The sequence below is a fragment of the Mirounga angustirostris genome, unplaced genomic scaffold (genome assembly GCF_029215605.1).
Source record: "Mirounga angustirostris isolate CCGP_5_RB_7025 unplaced genomic scaffold, mMirAng1.0.hap1 SCAF_14, whole genome shotgun sequence".
In the NCBI taxonomy this organism is placed as follows: domain Eukaryota; kingdom Metazoa; phylum Chordata; class Mammalia; order Carnivora; family Phocidae; genus Mirounga; species Mirounga angustirostris.
In genome coordinates, this window is record NW_026991722.1 from 63431866 (window position 1) to 63452067 (window position 20202).

The 20202-nt window shown below is 38.5% G+C and overlaps 1 protein-coding gene across 5 annotated transcripts in view; it reads right to left on the reverse strand.

Moving 5' to 3' along the window:
• Positions 1 to 14348: 14348 nt before the first annotated feature.
• LOC123852796 (protein HIRA) overlaps positions 14349 to 20202 on the reverse strand; it is an 89815-nt gene continuing 83961 nt past the window's right edge. For all 5 annotated transcript variants that reach the window (XM_045887114.3, XM_045887116.3, XM_054510382.2 and 2 more), the window contains one exon: positions 14349 to 15234. In XM_045887114.3, the coding sequence (XP_045743070.1) occupies positions 14780 to 15234 (455 nt within the window). In that variant the 3' untranslated portion in view covers positions 14349 to 14779. The remainder of the gene's footprint in view (positions 15235 to 20202) is intronic.

A 20202-nucleotide genomic window follows, 5' to 3' on the forward strand; every position in this document is an offset into this window, starting at 1 on the left:
ACCAAATGAACTTCACAGATATATTCAGAACATTCCATCCCAAAGCAACAGAATACACGTTCTTCTCTAGTGCCCATGGAATATTCTCCAGAATAGATCACATCCTAGGTCACAAATCAGGTCTCAACTGGTACCAAAAGATTAGGATCATTCCCTGCCTATTTTCAGACGCTTTGAAACTCAATCACAAGAGAAAAGTCAGAAAGAACTCAAATACATGGAGGCTAAAGAGCATCCTACTGAAGAATGAATGGGTCAACCAGGAAATTAAAGAAGAATTTAAAAAATTCATGGAAACCAATGAAAATGAAAACACAACTATTCAAAATCTTTGGGATGCAGCAAAGGCAGTCCTAAGAGGAAAGTATATAGCAATACAAGCCTTTCTCAAGAAACAAGAAAGGTCTCAAATACACAACCTAACCATACACTTAAAGGAGCTGGAGAAAGAACAGCAAATAAAGCCTAAACCCAGCAGGAGAAGAGAAATAATAAAGATCAGAGCAGAAATCAATGAAATAGAAATCAAAAGAACAGTAGAACAGATCAACGAAACTAGGAGCTTGTTCTTTGAAAGAATTAACCAGATTGATAAACCCCTGGCCAGACTTACCAAAAAGAAAAGAGAAATGACCCAAATCAACAAAATCATGAATGAAAGAGGAGAGATCACAACCAACACCAAAGAAATACAAACAATTATAAGAACATACCACCTCACACCAGTCAGAATGGCTAAAATTAACAAGTCAGGAAACGACAGATGTTGGCGGGGATGCGGAGAAAGGGGAACCCTCCTACACTGTTGGTGGGAATGCAAGTTGGTACAGCCACTCTGGAAAACAGTATGGAGGTTCCTTAAAAAGTTGAAAATAGAGCTACCATATGACCCAGCAATTGCACTACTGGGTATTTACCCCAAAGATATAAATGTAGGGATCCAAAGTGGTACGTGCACCCCGATGTTTATAGGAGCAATGTCCACAATAGCCAAACTATGGAAAGAGTCAAGATGTCCATTGACAGATGAATGGATGAAGATGTGGTATATATATACAATGGAATATTATGCAGCCATCAAAAGGAATGAGATCTTGCCATTTGCAACGACGTGGATGGAACTGGAGGGTGTTATGCTGAGCAAAATAAGTCAATCAGAGAGAAACATGTATCATATGATCTCACTGATATGAGGAATTCTTAATCTCAGGAAACAGTGTTGCTGGAGTGGTGGGGGGTGGGAGGGATGGGATGGCTGGGTGATAGACATTGGGGAGGGTATGTGCTATGGTGAGTGCTGTGAATTTTGTAAGACTGTTGAATCACAGATCTGTACCTCTGAAACAAATAATATATGTTAAAAAAAAAAAAAGATGAAGATAGCAGGAAGGGAAAAATGAAGGGGGGGAAATTGGAGGGGGAGAGGAACCATGAGAGACTATGGACTCTGAGAAACAAACTGAGGGTTCTAGAGGGGAGGGGGGTGGGGGGATGGGTTAGCCTGGTGATGGGTATTAAAGAGGGCATGTAGTGAATGGAGCACTGGGTGTTATATGCAAACACTGAATCATGGAACACTACATCAAAAACTAATTATGTAATGTATGGTGATTAACATAATAAAAAATTGCAAAAAAAAACCCTCTTAAAAATACACAAAAATAAAGTCAAAATGATTTAAAGATCTAAAAGAACTGAAACCATAAATCTCCTAGAAGAAAACATAGGCAATGATTTCTTTGACATTGGTCATAGCATTTTTCTAGATATGTCTCCTCAGGCAAAGGAAACAAAAGCAAAAATAAACTATTGGGACTATACCAAAATAAAAAGCTTTTGCACAGTGAAGAAAATGATCAACAAAATGAAAAGGCAACCTACTGAATTGGAGAAGATATTTGCTAATGCTATATCTGATAAGGGGTTAATATATAAAAAATATAAAGAACTTATATAACTCAACATCCAAAAACCAAATAGTCCAATTAAAAAAAATGGGCAGAAGACCTGAATAGACATTTTTCCAAATAAGACATACAGATGGCCAACAGACACATGAAAAGATGTTCAACATCACTAATCATTGGGAAAATGCATATCAAAATTACAATGAAATACCACTTTACATCTGTCAGAATGGCTAGAATTAAAAAGCAAGAAATAACAAGTATTGGTGAGGATGTGGAGAAAAAAGGGATCCTTGTGCACTGTTGTGGGGATGCCAATTGGTGCAGCCACTGTGGAAAACAGTATGTAGTTCCCCTCAAAAACTAAAAAATAGAACTACCATAAGCAGTAATTCCACTACTGGGTATTTACCCAAAGAAAATGAAAACACTAATTCAAAAAGATATGTGCATATGTTTATGTTTATTGCAGCATTTTTACAATAGTCAAGATATGTAAGCAAACTAGATGTCCATTGATAGATGAATGGATAAAGATGTGATATATATATCATATATCATCATATACAAATATATATGTATATATATATAAAATGGTATATTGTATCATATATACCATATATATATATATATAGAATAGAATATTATTCAGCCATAAAAAGGATGAGATCTTGTGATGTGCGACAACACAGATGGACCTAGGAGTAATATGTGAAGAGAGATAGACAAATACCATATGATTTCACTTGTATGTGGAATCTAAAAAAACAAAACAAACAAATAAAAAGCAGAAACAGACTCATAAATACAGAGAACAAACTGATGGTTGCCAGATGGGGGAATGGGCAAAATGGTGAAGGGGGAGTGGGAGATACAAACTTCCAGTTACGGAATGAATAAGTCACAGGAATAAAGGTACAGCATAGGGATATAGTCAATGGTATCATAACAGCATTGTATGGTGACAAATGGTAGCCATACTTGTGGTGAGTGTAGTATAATGTATAAATTTACTGAATGTATGTTGTGCACTTGAAAGTAATATAACATTGTGTGTCAACTGTATTTCAGTTTAAAAAAGAAATGAAATCTAAATAAACATTAAGACACTTGTGTTTATTAATTAGAAAACTTGATATTGTTAAAATGGAAATATCCCCCTAATTGATCCACAAATTCATTGTAATCCCTATTAGAATTGCAGCTGACTTCTTTGAAGAAATTGACAAGCTGATTCTAAAAATAATACAGAAACTCAAAGCCCTTAGAATAGCCAAAACAATCTTGAAAAAGAACAATTAAGTTGGAGGAGTCACACTTCCTGATTTCAAAACTTATTATAAAACAACATTAATCAAAACCATGTCATATTGGCATAAAGACAGACATATAGATCAATGAAATAGAACCGAGAGTCTAGAAACAGCCATGTGTCTATGATCAACAGATTTTCTACAAAAGTGCCAAGACCATTCAATGGGGAAATAGTCTTTTCAATAAATTGTCGTGGGACACTGGAATGCCACGTGTAAAATAGTGAAGCTGGTTTCTTGACTCACACCATATATAAAAATTTACTCAAAATGGATCAAAGTTGGATGGCTTTCCAAGATGGTGGAGGAGTAGGAGACCTTAGTTTTGTCTGGTCCCAGGAATTCAGCTAGATAGCTATCAAATCATTCTGAACACCTGTGAATTTAACTGAAGAAAAGAATTGCTGCAATTCTCCAAATAGAAAAGTGACCACTTTCTGCAAGAATGACAAGACAAAACAAAAACTCACCTCAAAAAAGAGAACAAGAGGCAGTACTGACTGCTAGGGACCTAATCAGTATGGGCATAAGTAAGATGCCGGGAGTGGAGTACAGAATAATGATTATAAAGATAATAGCTGGGCTTGAAAAAAGCATAGAAGACACTAGAGAATCCCTTTCTGGAGAAATAAAAGAAATAAAACCTAACCAAGCTGAAATCAAAAAGGCTACTGAGATGCAATAAAAAACAGAGGCTCTAACTGTTAGGATAAATGAGGCAGAAGAGAGAATTAGTGATATAGAAGACAAAATGATGGACAATAAAGAAGATGAGAAAGAGATAAAAAACTACTGGATCACAAGGGGAGAAATTGAGAGATAAGTGATACCATGAAGTGAAACAATATTAGAATAATTAGGATCCCAGAGGAAGAGGAAAGAGAGAGAGGGGCAGAAGGTATATTGGAGCAAATTATAGCTGAGAACTTCCCTAATCTGGGGAAGGAAATAGGCATTAAAATCTAGGAGGCACAGAGAACCCCCCCCTCAAAATCAATTAAAATAGTTCAACACCTCAACATATATAATGAAGCTTTCAAATCTCAGAGACAAAGAGAAAATCCTGAAAGCAGCTCGGGACAAGAGCTCTGTAACCTACAAGGGTAGAAACATTAGACTGGCAGTAGACCTATCCACAGAGACCTGGCAGGCCAGAAAGGACTGGCATGATATATTCAGGGTGCTAAATGAGAAAAATATGCAGCCAAGAATACTTTATCCAGCAAAGCTGTCATTCAAAATAGGAGAGATAAAAAGCTTCCAGGACAAACAGAAACTAAAAGAATCTCTGGTCACTAAGCCAGCCCTGCAAGAAATACTAAAGGGGATCCTTTAAGTGAAGAGAGAGCCCAAAAGTAACACAAACCAGAAAGGAACAGAGACAATATACAGAAACAGTGACTTTACAGGTAATACAGTGGCACTACATTCATATCTTTCAATAGTTACCCTGAATGTAAATGGGCTAAATGCCCCAGTCAAAAGACACAGGGTATCAGATTGGATAAAAAATCAAGACCCATCAATATGCTGTCTGCAAGAGACTCATTTTAGACCCAAAGTCACCTCCAGATTTAAAGCGAGGGTGTGGAAAACCATTTATCATGCTAATGGACATCAAAAGAAAGCTGGGGTGGCAATCCTCATATCAGACAGATTCGATTTTAAACCACAGACTTTAATAAGAGATGAGGAAGGACACTACATCATAATTAAAGGGTCTATCCAACAAGAAGATCTAACAATTGTAAATATTTATTCCCCTAACATGAGAGCAGCCAATTATATAAACCAATTAATAACAAAATTAAAGAAATGCATTGATAATAACACAATAATAGTAGGGGACTTTTAACACCTCACTCACTGCAATGGACAGATTATCTAAGCAGGAGATCAACAAGAAAACAAGAGCTTTAAATGACACACTAGACCAGATGGGACTTCACAGATATATTCAGAGCATTCCTTCCTAAAGCAACAGAATACACATTCTTCAAGTGCACATGAAACCTTCTCCAGAATAGATCACATACTGGGTCACAAATCAGTCTCAACTGGTACTGAAAGATTGGGGTCATGTATATTTTCAGACCACAATGCTTTGAAACTGGAACTCAATCACAAGAGGAAATTTGGAAGGAACTCAACTACATGGAGGTTAAAGAGCATCCCTCTAAAGAATGAATGGGTTAACCAGGGAACTAAAGAAGAATTTAAAAAATTCACGAAAACAAATGAAAATGAAAACACAACTGTTCAAAACCTTCGGGATGCAGCAAAGATGGTCCTAAAGGGAAGTATATAGCAATACAAGCCTTTCTCAAGAAACAAGAAAGGTCTCAAATACACAACCTAACCTTACACCTAAAGGAGCTGGAGAAAGAACCGCAAATAAAACCTAAACCCAGCAGAAGAGAATTAATAAAGATTAGAGCAGAAATCAATGAAATAGAAACCAAAAGAACAGTAGAACAGATCAGTGAAACTAGGAGCTTGTTCTATGAAAGAATAAGATCGATAAACTCCTGGCTAGACTTATCAAAAAGAAAAGAGAAATGACCCAAATAAATAAAATCATGAATGAAAGAGGAGAGATCACAACCAACGCCAAAGAAATACAAACAATTATAAGAACATATTATGAGCAACTATATGCCAACAAATTAGGCAATCTGGAAGAAATGGATGCATTCCCAGAAACATAGAAACTACTAAAACTGAAACAAGGAGAAATAGAAAAGCTGAACAGACCCGTAACCAGTGAAGAACTTGAAGCAGTAATCAAAAATCTCACCCAAAACAAGAGTCCAGTGCTGGATGGCTTCCCAGGAGAATTCTACCAAACATTTAAAGAAGAATTAATACCTATCCTTTTGAAGTTGTTTCAAAATATAGACATTGAAGGAAAACTTCCAGGCTCATTCTATGAGGCCAGCATTACCTTGATCCCCAAACCAGACAAAGACCCCACCAAAAAGAATTGCAGACCAATATCCGCGATGAACATGGATGCAAACATTCTCACTGAGATACTAGCCAATAGGATCCAACAGTACATCAAAAGGATTATTCATTATGACCAAGTGGGATTTATTCCTGGGCTGCAAGGTGGTTCAACATCTGCAAATCAATCAATGTAATACACTACATTAATAAAAGAAAGGACAAGAACCATATGATCTTTTCAGTAGATGCAGAAAAAGCATTTGACAAAGTACAGCATCCTTTTTTGATTAAAACTCTTCACAGTAGGGATAGAGGGAGCATACCTCAATATCATAAAAGCCATCTATGAAAAGCCTACAGTGAATATCATTCTCAATGGGGAAAAACTGAGAGCTTTTCCCCTAAGGTCAGTGGACAAAGATGTCCACTCTCACCACTGCTGTTCAACAGGTACTGGAAGTCCTAGCCTCAGCAGTCAGAAAAGAAAAAGAAATAAAAGGCATCCGATTTGGCAAAGAAGAAGTCAAACTCTCACTCTTTGCAGATGATATGATACTCTATGTGGAAAACCCAAAAGACTTCACCCCCAAATTTCTAGAATTCATACAGGAATTCAGCAAAGTGGCAGGATATAAAATCAATGCACAGAAATCATTTACATTTCTATACACTAACAATGAGACAGAAAAAAGAGATTAAAGAGTTGATCCCATTTACAATTGTACCAAAACCCATAAGATACTTAGGAATAAACCTATCCAAAGAGGCAAAGGATCTGTACTCAGAAAACTATAAAACACTCATGAAAGAAATTGAGGAAGACACAAAGAAATGGAAAAATATTCCATGTTCATGGATTGGAAGAACAAATATTGTTAAAATGTCTATGCTACCTAGAGCACTCTATACATTCAATGCAATCCCTATCAAAATATCATCGAGATTTTTCACAGAGCTGGAACAAATAATCCTAAAATTTGTATGGAACCAGAAAGACCCGAAAAGCCAGAGGAATGTTGAAAAAGAAAACCAAAGCTGGTGGCATCACAATTCTGGACTTCAAGCTATGTTACAAAGCTGTAATCATCAAGACAGTATGTTCCTGGCACAAAAACATAGACATAGATCACTGGAACAGAATAGAGAACCTAGAAATGGACCCTCAACTCTATGGTCAGCTAATCTTTGACAAAGCAGGAAAGAATATCCAGTGGAAAAAGGCCTCTTCAACAAATGGTATTGGGAAAATTGGACAGCCACATGCAGAAGAATGAAACTGGACCATTTCCTTACACCATGCAGAAAAATAGACTCAAAATGGATGAAAGGCCTAAATGTGAGACAGGAATCCATTAAATCCTAGAGGAGAACATAGGCAGCAACCTTTGTGACCTCGGCTGCAGCAAATTCTTGCTAGACATGTCTCCAAAGGCCAGGGAAACAAAGGAAAAAATGAACTACTGGGACTTCATCAAGATAAAAAGCTTCTGCACAGCAAAGGAAACAGTAAACAAAACCAAAAGACAACTGACAGAATGGGGGAAGATATTTGCAAATGTCTTATCAGATGAAAGGCTAGTATCCAAAATTTATAAAGAACTTATCAAACTCAACACCCAAAGAAAAAAGAATCCAATCAAGAAATGGGTAGAAGACATGAACAAACATTTCTCCAAGGAAGACATACAAATGGCCAACAGACACATAAAAAAATGCTCAACATCACTTGGCATCAGGGGAATACAAATCAAAACCACAATGAGATACCACTTCACACCAGCCAGAATTAACAAGTCAGGAAACAACAGATGTTGGCAAGGAAGCAGAGAAAGGGGAATCCTCTTTTACTTATTTATTTTTAAGACTTTATTTATTGAGAGAGAGAGAGCACGAGCAGGAGGAGGGGCAAAGGGAGAAGCAGATTCCCCACTGAGCAGGGAGTCAGACGTGGGGCTCCATCCCAGGACCCTGAGATTATGACCTGAGCCAAAGGCAGGTGCTTAACTGACTGAGCCACCTAGGTGCCCCACGGGGAACCCTCTTACACTCTTGGTGGGACTGCAAGCTGGTGCTGCCACTCTGGAAAACAGTCTGGAGGTTCCTCAAAAAGTTGAAAATAGAGCTACCTTATGACTCAGCAATTGCACTACTAGGGATTTACTCCAAAGATACAAATGTACTCATCTGAAGGGGCACCTGCACCCCAATGTTTCTAGCCACAATGTCCACAATAGCCAAATTATGGAAAGAGCCCAGATGTCCATTGACAATGAATGGATAAAAAAGATATGGTATAGATATACAACGGAATACTACTCAGGCATCAAGAAAAATGAAATCTTGCCATTTGCAACAACATGGATGAAACTGGAGGATATTATGCTAAGCGAAATAAGTCAATGAGAGAAAGACAATTATCATATGATCTCACTCATACGTGGAATTTAAGAAACAAAACAGGATCATAGGGAGGGAAGGGAAAAATAAAACAAGATGAAATCAGAGAGAGAGACAAACCATAAGAGACTCTTAATCATAGGAAACAAACTGAGGGTTGCTGGGGGGAGGGGGGAGGAGATGGGGTAACTGGGTGATGGGCATTAAGGAGGGCACATGATGTAATGAGCACTGGGGATTATATAAGGCTGGTGAATCACTGAACTCTACCTCTGAAACTAATAATACATCATGTGCTAACTGAATTTAAATAAAAAAGTCACAGAATGGGTAATATAAAAAAATGGATCAAAGTCCTAAATATAAAAGCCAAAACTACAAAATTCTTAGTAGAAAACATAAGGGTAAATTTACATAACCTCAGATTTATCAATGATTTCTTAGATATGAGACCTTCTAGAAGAATAAGCAACAAATGAAAAAATAAATTGGACTTCATCAAAACCGAAAACTATCAAGAAAGTAAATGCACAACCTGCAGAATAGGAGGAAATATTTGTAAATCATATACCTGAGAAGGAACTTGTATTAGAATGTATAAAAAAAACTCTTACAACTCAGTAATAAAGACAAATAAACCAATTTAAAAGTTGGCAAAAGATCTGAAAAGACATTTCTCTAAATAAGATATTTAAATGACCAATAAGTACATTAAAAGATGCTCACCATATTTAGTCACTAGGGAAATGCAAATGAAAACCACACTGAGATACTTTTTCACACTCACTCAGATGGCTATAATAAAAAAGTTAGATAATAAGAATCTAATTGGTGAAGGGCGCCTGGGTGGCTCAGTTGTTCTGCGTCTGCCTTCAGCTCAGGTCATGATCCCCGGGTCCTGGGATCGAGTCCCACATCGGGCTCCCTGCTCAGCGGGAAGCCTGCTTCTCCCTCTCCCACTCCTCCTGCTTGTGTTCCCTCTCTCGCTGTCTCTCTCTGTTGAAAAATAAATAAAATCTTTAAAAAAAAAAATCTAATTGGTGAGAATGAGGATAAATCAGAACTCTCATATATTGCTGATAACAAATGTAAAATGGTACAGCCATTTGGAATGTAGTCTAGAAGTTCCTTAAACAGTTAATTATAGAGTCACCATATGACCTAGCAATTCTTTTTTTTTATTATGTTCAATTATCCACTGTATAGTACATCATTAGTTTTTGATGTAGTATTCAATGATTCATTAGTTACATATAACACCCAGTGCTCATCACAAGACCCAGCAATTCTACTCCTCTGTATACATTCATGAGAAATGAAAACGTCCATACAAAAACGTGTACACAAATGTTGATGGCAGCATTACTCATAATCGTCAAAAGGTGAAATCAACCCAAATGTCCATCAGTGGATGAATAGATAAGCCAAATGTGGTATTCCAAACAATGGAATATTATTTGACTGTAAGAAGGAATGAAGTACTAATACAGGCTACAACATGGTTGAATCTTGAAAACATTATGCTAAGTGAAGTAAGCCAGTCACAAAATACTACATATTCTATGATTCCATTTATATGAAATATCCAGAATAGGCAAATTATAGAGACAGAAAGTAGATTGGTGATTGCTTTGGCATGACAGGAATGGGTCATAATAAAGCTGTGGAGTTTTTGAGTTTATAAAAATGTTCTAATACTGACTGTGGCGATGGTTGTGCATATGTGTGTAACTCTACTAAAAACCATTGAATTGTACACTTTAAATAGGTAAACTGCATGTTATGTGAATTATATTTAAGTAAATTTTTTTAAAGGGCAACATGAGGCCTTCTTTTTTTTTTTTAAAGATTTTATTTATTATTTGACAGAGAGAGAATGAGAGAGAGAGAGCACATGAGAGGGGGGAGGGTCAGAGGGAGAAGCAGACTCCCCGCCGAGCAGGGAGCCCGATGCGGGACTCGATCCTGGGACTCCGGGATCATGACCTGAGCCGAAGGCAGTTGCTCAACTGACTGAGCCACCCAGGCACCCAACATGAGGCATTCTTGTGTTGATGAAAATGTTTTATATCTTTAAAAACAAAACCAAACCAAAAACAGGAATGGGTCCTATGGTTTGTATTTTTAACTTTATAAGGCACTGTCAAACTTTATCAAAGTGACTGTTTTGCCTTCCTGCTAGCAATGTATAAATGTTCTAGTTGCTGCACATTCTTACTAATATTCAGTAGGATATATAATGGGTGTTATATGCAACTAATGAATCATTGAACACTACATCAAAAACTAATGATATACTGTATGTTGGCTAATTGAATTTAAATTAAAAAAAAAAGTAGGATATGGACAAAGGGAAAAACTGTATATCAGACAGAGCAGAAAGTTAATACTGAAATGTATGGAGAAGTTGAATTCAAACAAATGGAAATTCCAGGAAATAAATAGAAGGGAGCTGATTCTTAAAAAAAAAAAAAAAGTCATTCTAATAGGTATGTCTTGTTATATCATTGTGGTTTTATCATCTATCATTTGCATTTTCTGAATGACTAATGATGTTGAACATCTTTTCATGTACTTATTTTAGTTGCCATCCATGTACCTTTGGCGAAGTGTCCTAAGTTCAAAATAATTAATTACAAAAGTAATTAAATTTTAATTAAATTTAAGATACAAAAGAATAATTAAATTTCACAAAAATTACAAACTTAAAACCAAAACACCAATAACATTTATTTATTTATTTATTTTTAAAAAGATTTTATTTATTTATTTGACAGAGACACAGCGAGAGAGGGAACACAAGCAGGGGGAGTGGGAGAGGGAGAAGCAGGCCTCCCGCAGAGCAGGGAGCCCGATGCAGGGCTCGATCCCAGGACTCTGGGATCATGACCTGAGCCGAAGGCAGACGCTTAACGACTGAGCCACCCAGACGCCCCAACACCAATAACATTTAAAGATGAAAAACAATCTGGAGAAAATACGTGCCATGTATGTGAAAGGACAGGGATAGAGATCAAATATGGGAAGAGATGATGGATTTTGTTCTCTTGAGTGTCCCTGCTATGTGTATATACACCCTCTCACTGCACCAACCTAATTTGTAAAGGGTTCTGACTCCTCATACGTGGTCTGGAGGCTACAGCTGGGAGGTGCCCAAGATGATCAAGTCAGAACTCTGAAAGGCAAGAAGTCCCAGCCCTGGAAGATAGAGGGCCCCAGTGTTCTGCTTACAAATAAGGTCAGCAAGCAGAGGTAGTGGGAAGGTGTGGGCATCAGTGGACAGAGTAGGGAGGTCAGCAGGCATTAGGAGTAGGGGTGAGGAGAAAAGGGACAGTGGCACAGGGATCACCAGCAGAAGCACAAAGAATAAGGGTGGGACAAGTTTTTTTGCCATTATTTCTCCAAATACTTTTTTCTGTCACCTCCTTTTCTCCCCTGTCCTTTGAGGACTTCAATTGCTTGTATATTGTGTTACTTGACATTGTCCTATGGCGTATTGACACTATTTTTTTTTCTTTCCTTTTATGAATTTTTTTCTGTTTTGGAGCATTTTTATTGCTATGGCTTTACATTCACAAATCTTTTCTTCTGCAATTATTTCATCTTTTTCATCTTTAGAAGTTTGTGGCTTTCTTATGGTCTTCTATGTTTGCACTCAATTTTTTTTTAACATAATGGATAGTGTTCATTTTAATATCCTCTGCTAATTTTAATATCCGTGTAAGTTCAGGGTCAGTTTTGATTGATTTTTCTCGTTTTGGATCATGTCCTTGCTTTTTGTGCCTGGTAGTCTTTGTTTGGATGCCAGACATTGTAAACTTTACTTTGTTGGATGTTGCATACTTTAGTATTGTTATAAAACCTCTTGAAATTTGCTTTGCAATGTAATTAGTTGGAAACAGTTTGATCCTTTTGGGTCTTGCTTTTATTTTTGTTAGATGAATCTGGAGCAGTATTCTAAGTATTCAATATTTAGGCAATACTTCCTGAGTACTCTACTCCAAGCCTGTGAGTTACAAGGTTTTCTAATCTGGTTAGTAGGAACAGGTACTGTTCTTAGCCCTAAGTGATACCTAAACAATTTTCACTCTAATCCTTTCAGGTGGTTCTCTGTCTACCCTTGGCTGTCTCATTTCTACACCCTGATCAGTGCTTAGTTAAATATGCACTGATAGGATAGGGCTTTCTCTACTGAGGGTAAGGTTCTCTATGGAGCTTTTCCTTTCTGGTATTCTGTCCTGTGAACTCTAGCTGCCCTGGTCTCCCTGGGTTCTCAGCTTTATTTCTTCGACTCAAGTAGTCAGCTGGGCTCTACCTCAGCTTCTCCTCCCTTTGCTACAGCCTGGAAACTCTCTGGATAGTAAGCTGGGGCAGTCATAGGGATCATCTTGTTTTTTCCATCTCCCAGGATTATTGTCCTTTGTTTTCTGATATTCAGTGTCTTGAGATCATTGTTTCATGTATGTTGACTGGCTTTTTTGGTTGGTTCAGATAGGTGGGTAAATTTGGTTCCTGTTATTCCATCTTGGCTGGAAGCAGAAGTCCATGACATCTTTCATTTTTCTCTCCTCTCCAAGTAACAGTGTCAAGTGGCTCAGTTGTTGGGCATCTGACTCTTGATCCTAGCTCAGGTCCTGATCTCAGGGTTGTGAGTTCAGGCCCCACGTTGGGCTCTGAGCAGGGCATGGAGCCTATTTAAAAAATAAACAAAAAACCCACAAATAATACTGTAAAACACTGACTGTTAAAAGTTTTCTTCAAAGAGGCATTTGTTAAGCACCAGGACTTTGCCTGTGTGATCCTGGTTAGTCCTCACAACCATGCAGGTTTTCTTAACCTCATCTCCAATTGACAGCTGAAAAGTAGGCCCAGATTTTTGCTGGTCTGGATTCCGGACAAGCCTGTCAGTCCCAAGGCCATGTGCATCCTGTGGCTCCAGAGTTCTCCATGCCTTGATGCCGAATTGCCAGGGGAGCTGCCTGACCTGCATGGCATACCTGGCTCCTCATTCCTTTAAGAATAGCTCATACTTGCAGCCTGGCCTCTGAGGTGTTCATACCCACATGCACTCTGTGCTCTGGCTTTGTCAGGCATGCCTGTATGCCTGTGTCTCATCCAGCTGCCTGACATGAATGAGAAGGCAGTAAGATGGCCACTAGGTAGGAAACCATCCAGAGAGGGGATACCAGTGGCCAGAGTCACCCAGGTCTTCTAATTCCAAATCCACGCCTCTTTCTTGAGACTTGGGATCCCACCCAGCTGGCAGGGAGGCAACAGAGAGGTGCATAATACAGAGGTAAAGGTGCTCCATCCTCACCATGCTTGAAGATTCTGTGATTCTAGCTATTTCCTCTCCTGTGGGTCAGCTTCTGGACCACATTCTAGGAAAATCACAGCTTTCAGATAATTCTTCAGAAAACCCCAGTCTGTACTTAATGATTTCCTTCCACAAAATTGGCAAGCCAGCTGTAGCCCTCGGTGCCCAGCATGATTGGGGACCAAGGGGCACAGCACAGCCAGAAGCAAGGACCTTGATGACTGGCTTGGGTGGAGCCTCAGGTGAGGTGGCCTATCTGCTAGCCCCAGAAGCCTCAGATGCTTCATGGTCAATGAAGTGACCTCCATGCTGGGTAATGAATTTCTGCACAGAGAAGTTGGGGCCATTAGAGGACATCAAAGATTCCTTCCAGTTCTGATGTTCCATAACTGCCCATTTTGGGAGAGGGAGCTACGGCAGGGGAGGAAGGTGGAAGTTAGAAGGAAAAGGCAGGGGAAGCCAGGATGATTTGGTATCCAATGCGTGTTCATTTATTTTACACTTACAAAAGAAATCGCCCACCCCTCTGCCCCATTCCCCAAAAAACAGTCTCTTTTTACAAACATTTAAAAATTAAAACCAAATGAAGATAGACAAGTTAATTTCAGTACAATTATTTTTCAATGTAGCTGTCATAATTAGAGTTTAAATTTCCTACAAGTGACCAATGTCCAAGTGACTTATAGGGAAATCCTGATTATTGGCCAAAAGGAAAATTCCATATTACAAGTTAGCAAATTCTAGTACAAAAATAGTCCACGTTGGAATAGCCTTTCCTTTTACCTAGGTCTTGGGTCAGTCTACTGACTGCATAATACACTAACATTTCCGGGGTCTCTTTCACAAATGGCTCATTCGTCATAGCTGAAGCAGCACGATGCCTGCTGTGGCAGGGACTAGTGTCCACCTCGGGCCCGTGCTGGAAACGGCAGGCCTGGGAGTGCCTCACTGACCCCAGGGCAGCAGGGCAGGGCTCCAACCCCAGCTCTGCACAGGGGTCCTGGAGGGAGGGATGAGTGGCGGGCAGAGCTGCCCCCCTCTGAGGGAGCAACAGGCCCAGGATATGGGGGAAGTCCGCCCAGGGAGCTGGGCCAGCGCTGGCACAGGACAGCCCACCTTGTGCCAGTGTCTCCTCGTCCTTCTGTAGTCTGACGAGGTGAGAGGTGGCCCTGTGCATTGTCAGCGGCGAGTGTGTGGCCCTGCCCTTGTTGCAGCCAGGGAAGGCCTGGGTAGGCTACTTGTCCCTCAGGATGTCGAGCTGCTCCTGACACTCGGTAAAGAGGCGCTGAAAGCGGAGATTCTGCCCGATGACTGGCAGCAGCTCCTTCAGCAGCTCTCTCTTCCTCAGACCCTGTGGACACAAAGCGTGACAGTTGAGTACAAGTGTCAGTGAGGAGACCTGGAAGGTGCTGGGCTTCCCTGGCCTGGCAGAGACCCTGTGTCTGACCATCTGACCCCCAGACACCCCCTGGAGAAACCACAGATGGATGAGAACAATTTCTCCACATGCTGGAAGTCCCAGGCAAGCTAAACGCCTAAGCCGGGGCATGCGGGGTGGAGTGGCAGGGCGCAGGGGAGGGACACAGTGCAAGGATACAGCAAAGAAAACCAGGGTAGGTTCCGCTCCTCTGTGTCCCCTAAGTCTGCTGGCACAGTCACCGCTGGCCTGCAACTGCACTGATTACTGGCCATAGTAGCTTGGCCTTCCAGAGCAGGATGGAAGTAGGATATTAGGGGAGAGAGGTGGGTGGATGGCCATCCTGGAGGAGTTGTTCCCTAATGTGGATGCTCTCTGGGGGCCTGAGGTCAAGTCTAGGGGCGAAGAGGCATCTGGGAGGCAGTGGCTGGCCTTGGTTTTACAATCCTGGGGCCTCTGCCCTTGGGTCTTGCCCAGGACTCTTGCATGCCTGGGTGCACTGGCACCATGGTCTGCCTGGGCTCCTCTGCAACATGCACTGCAAGGAGGGGTCTCTGCTGCACAGAACCCTGAGGAGCACAGTTGCTGCAAAGAAAAAAACTACGAAATGACAACTCTGACCGCTGGAAGAGAAGGAAGGCCCAAGATGTTAAAATAAGCATGGCAGAAAGACAAGGAATTATAGAAAAGAACCAAGTGTAGATATTAAATTTGAGCAACACAGTGGTTGAAGGGATGGGATCTGCAGAAGAATGGACACTGCTGAAGACCAAGTCAGAGTGGAGTCAGATGGAGGACCAGACGATGCTCGAGGAGGGAGGTACACAAAGAGGAAAATGCAAGCGGAGAAACCATATAGGAAAAGTAAAGGCAGATGGAGGATGACAGAAGGGCCCAATATCTACATAATGGGTCCCACAGGACAGAGAAAGAAGAGAGAAGGAAATATTTAAGGAAATAATACAGGTAGATTTCACACAATTAAAGAAAGTCAAATGGCCTTAGGTTGAAAGCCTCCATGAGTGCTGATCATGTAAGATATGGAAACATAATAAAGGCCATATATGAAAAGCCCACAGCTAACATCATATTCAAGGTGAAAAACTAAGAGCTTTTCCTCTAAGATCAGGAATAAGACAAGGGTGCCCACTCTCACTACTTTTTTTTCAACACAGTACTGGGAGTCCCAGCCACAGTAGTCAGATAAGAAAAAGAAATAGAAATCTAAATTGGTAAGGAGTAAGTAACTTTCACTATTTGCAGATGACATGGTACCACTATACCATACTATATAGAAAACCCTAAAGGACTCCAAAAAACTACTAGAACTGATAAATGAATTCAGCAAAATCATAGGATACAAAATTAATATACAGAAATCTGTTGTGTTTCTTCACACTAATAATGAAGTAGCAGAAGAGAAATTAAAAAAATAATCCCATTTATAATTGCACCAAGAATAATAAAATACCTAGGAATAAACCTAACCAAGGAGGTGAAACTGTACTCCAAAAACTGTAAAACACTGATGAAAGAAATTAAAGATGACACAAATAAATGGAAAGATATTCCATGGTCATGGATTAGAACAACCAATATTGTGAAAATGTTTGTATCACCCAAGCAATCTATAGACTTAATGCAATCCTTATCAAAATACCAACATTTTTCGTAGAACTAGGAAAAAAAATAAGATATGGAAAAATTGATATCTAGACATGTAGGATGAAATATATAGAATTTGAGAGTATCAAAGATAGAAAAATTCTGAAAGTTTCTAAAAAACAAGATCATATCACCTACAAAAGAAGAGAGATCAAGATACACAATAAAGTAGTATTTTTAATATATTGGAAAAAACCTCAGAACCTAGACTTTTTTACCCAGTTACTCATATAAGAGAGTATAATAAAAAATATTCTTAGGCTTTTAAGACCTCAAAAGGTTTGCCACAGGAAGGATCCACCATGAAAATGTTTTGGAGGAAATACTCAAAGTAAGAAGAGATAAATCCAGATAATGTTAAAAGAGATATGAAAAGAAATGTGGTTAACTCTGGCTGAAGTTTATGTTGGCCTTAAGAAAACCAAGAAAACAAAAAATGTAAATGGTTTGAGCTTGGTGATAAAAAAAAAAAATAACCTGTCAGACTGGATAAAAGTCAGCCATCTGATGTTAGTAAGAAACATACAAACATTGATGCAGAAGGGTTAAAAATTAAAGCCAGAGAAAGATACGTTAGTAAAGAATAAAAAGAGAGCTAGTATTTTGTAATTACCGAAGTAGATTTTGTGACAAAAACATCACTGGGGAAAGAGCAAGTCAAAAGAGAGGGACAAAACCACCCTCAGGGAGATTTTAATACACATTCAATTAGTGATGGGTCACGGAAAGGCAAAAATCTACAGATTCAGGTAATCTGAACTGAACAGTTAGTAAACATGACTTAATGGACATATATAAGATGAAAACAAACATTCTTTGGCACATGTGGACATATAAAAAATTGCTCTAAAAGCAAACCTGAACAAAATAGCAGGTATCATGTACATTGCAGATTGGCATGGCCAAATATAGCCTACTATCTATTTTTTGTAAATAATTTTATCAAAATGTAGCCACACCTGCCTATTTGTTGATATATCATGCTACAAGAGCACCGTGGAGTAGTTGCAGCAGAGACTGTATGGATTTGCAAAGCCTGAAATATTTACTCTCTGGTCCTTGACAGAAAAAGTTTGCCAACCCCTGATATAAATCACGTTCTCTAACCAAAATACAATTGAGTAGAACTCATGACTGATTAATCAATTAAGTTAATTAATTTAGTTAACTAAAATTTAGAAGTTAATTTAGTTAATTAGAAATTAAAAATGATTTACAAGTAAATAGTAATAAAAACACTAACCATTGCAAAACTGTTGTAGAAATGCCACAGAAGTGGGGCTTAAGGATACTTACAAATGTAAAACATCTTATATCAGAGAACATAAAAGAATGACAACCAATTACCTGAGTCTAACCTAGGGTGGAAGGAAGGAAGGAAGGGATGGAGGGAGGAAAGGAGGGAGGAGGGAGGGAAGGAGGGAAGGAAAGAAGGAGACATCAGAAAAAAACATTTTTAAAATGACCTGCATGACCAGCTGAGTAGGGGAGCCAGTCTGCAAAGACTAGGAAAGGTGGCCATTTTTTCAAACGCCCAATATTCAACAAAAGATCATGGGGCATACAAAGAAACAGAGAAACATGGATATGGTTGGAAATGGTATTGGCCCATTCAAAATAACAAAATAAATCTCCAGAAAACTGACCTTAAAGAAACATACGCCTGGAGCTTATGTGACAAAGACTTTAAAACAATTGTCTTAAGTATTCTCAAAGAGAACATGAACAGATGGCCATATCAGGAAAATGATATGTGAACAGAATGAGAGTATCAACAAAGAGGTAGAAATTATAAAAAAAGAACCAAACCAAAATTCTAGAGCTTAAAAACACAGTAACTAAATAGAAAAATTCACTTGAGTGTTCAACAGTAGACTTGAACAGACAAAAGAAAGAATCAATGAACTTGAATTCAAGTTATTTGAAATTATTGAATCTGAACATCAAAAAGAATAGAATGAAGAAAAATGAAAATAGTCTAAGGGACTTATAGGATACCATCAAGCAGACCAATATATGCATTGTACAAGTCCCAGAAGAATAATAGAGAGAGAAAGGGGAAGAGAGCTTATTTGGAGAAATAATGGCTGAAAAGTTCCCAGGTTTGAGGAAATACATGGATTTACAAATACAAGCTCAACAAATACTCCATGTAGGAAAACCCCAAAGGAACCCATACTGTGACAGATTTTAATCAAACTACAGAACTTCAAAGATAAAGAGATAATCTTGAAAGCAGAAACGTGGCTCATTATGTAAAAAGCATACTCAATAAGCATATTTCTCAGCAGGAACACTAAAGGCCAGAAGGCAGTGGGATGACATATTTAAGGTGCTAAAAGAAAACCTGACATCTGAGAATACCATATCCAGTGAAACTACCCTTCAAAAACAAGGGAAAAACAAACACATTCCCAGATAAACAAAAACTGAAGGAATTCATTACCATTAGATCTACCCTACAAGAAATGCTAGACGGTGTCCAAGTTGAAATGAAAGGATACTAGACAATAAAACATAAAGTTCTCTGGTAAAGGTAAAAGTAAGGACAAATATAAAAACCCATATTATGTAATTTTGTTTGGTAATTCCATTTCTTTTATTCTTTTATAAGATTTAAAATACAAAAGCATAAGAAACTATAAATCTATGTTAAAGGTTATAGAATATATAAAGATACAATTTGTGACTTCAATAACATAAAGTGGGTGGAGTGGAACTGTACCTGCTTACGGGCGCACATGGATGTGCATGCGCGTGCGTGCGCTCTCTCTCTTGCAAATCAATCAAGCAAGCAAACAATCTTTAAAAAAGAAAATTCTCCCTTGCCTAGCCCCCCTTCTGGCTACTGTGTTTATACACAGTAGGATCTACAAAGAAAGACCTCAAAACAATAACATAACCTTCTATCCTTTGAAACTAGAAAAATAAAAGCAAGCTAAACCCAAATCAAACAGAAGCAAGTTTATTAGTTTAAAATAGATTGTTATAACTATAGAATGTTTTTGTTATCCCTACGGTTATCAAAAAGAAAATATCTATAGAATATACACAAAAGGAAAAGAGGAGAGAATCAAAACATGTCACTAAAAAAATCAACTAAATGCAAAGTAAAATAGTAAAGGAGGAAATGAGGGACAAAAAGATATAAAACATAAAATAAATAACAAAATGGCAATATTCAGTATTTATCTGTCAGTTGTTACTTCATTATTATTTTTTTGAGAGAGAGAGGAA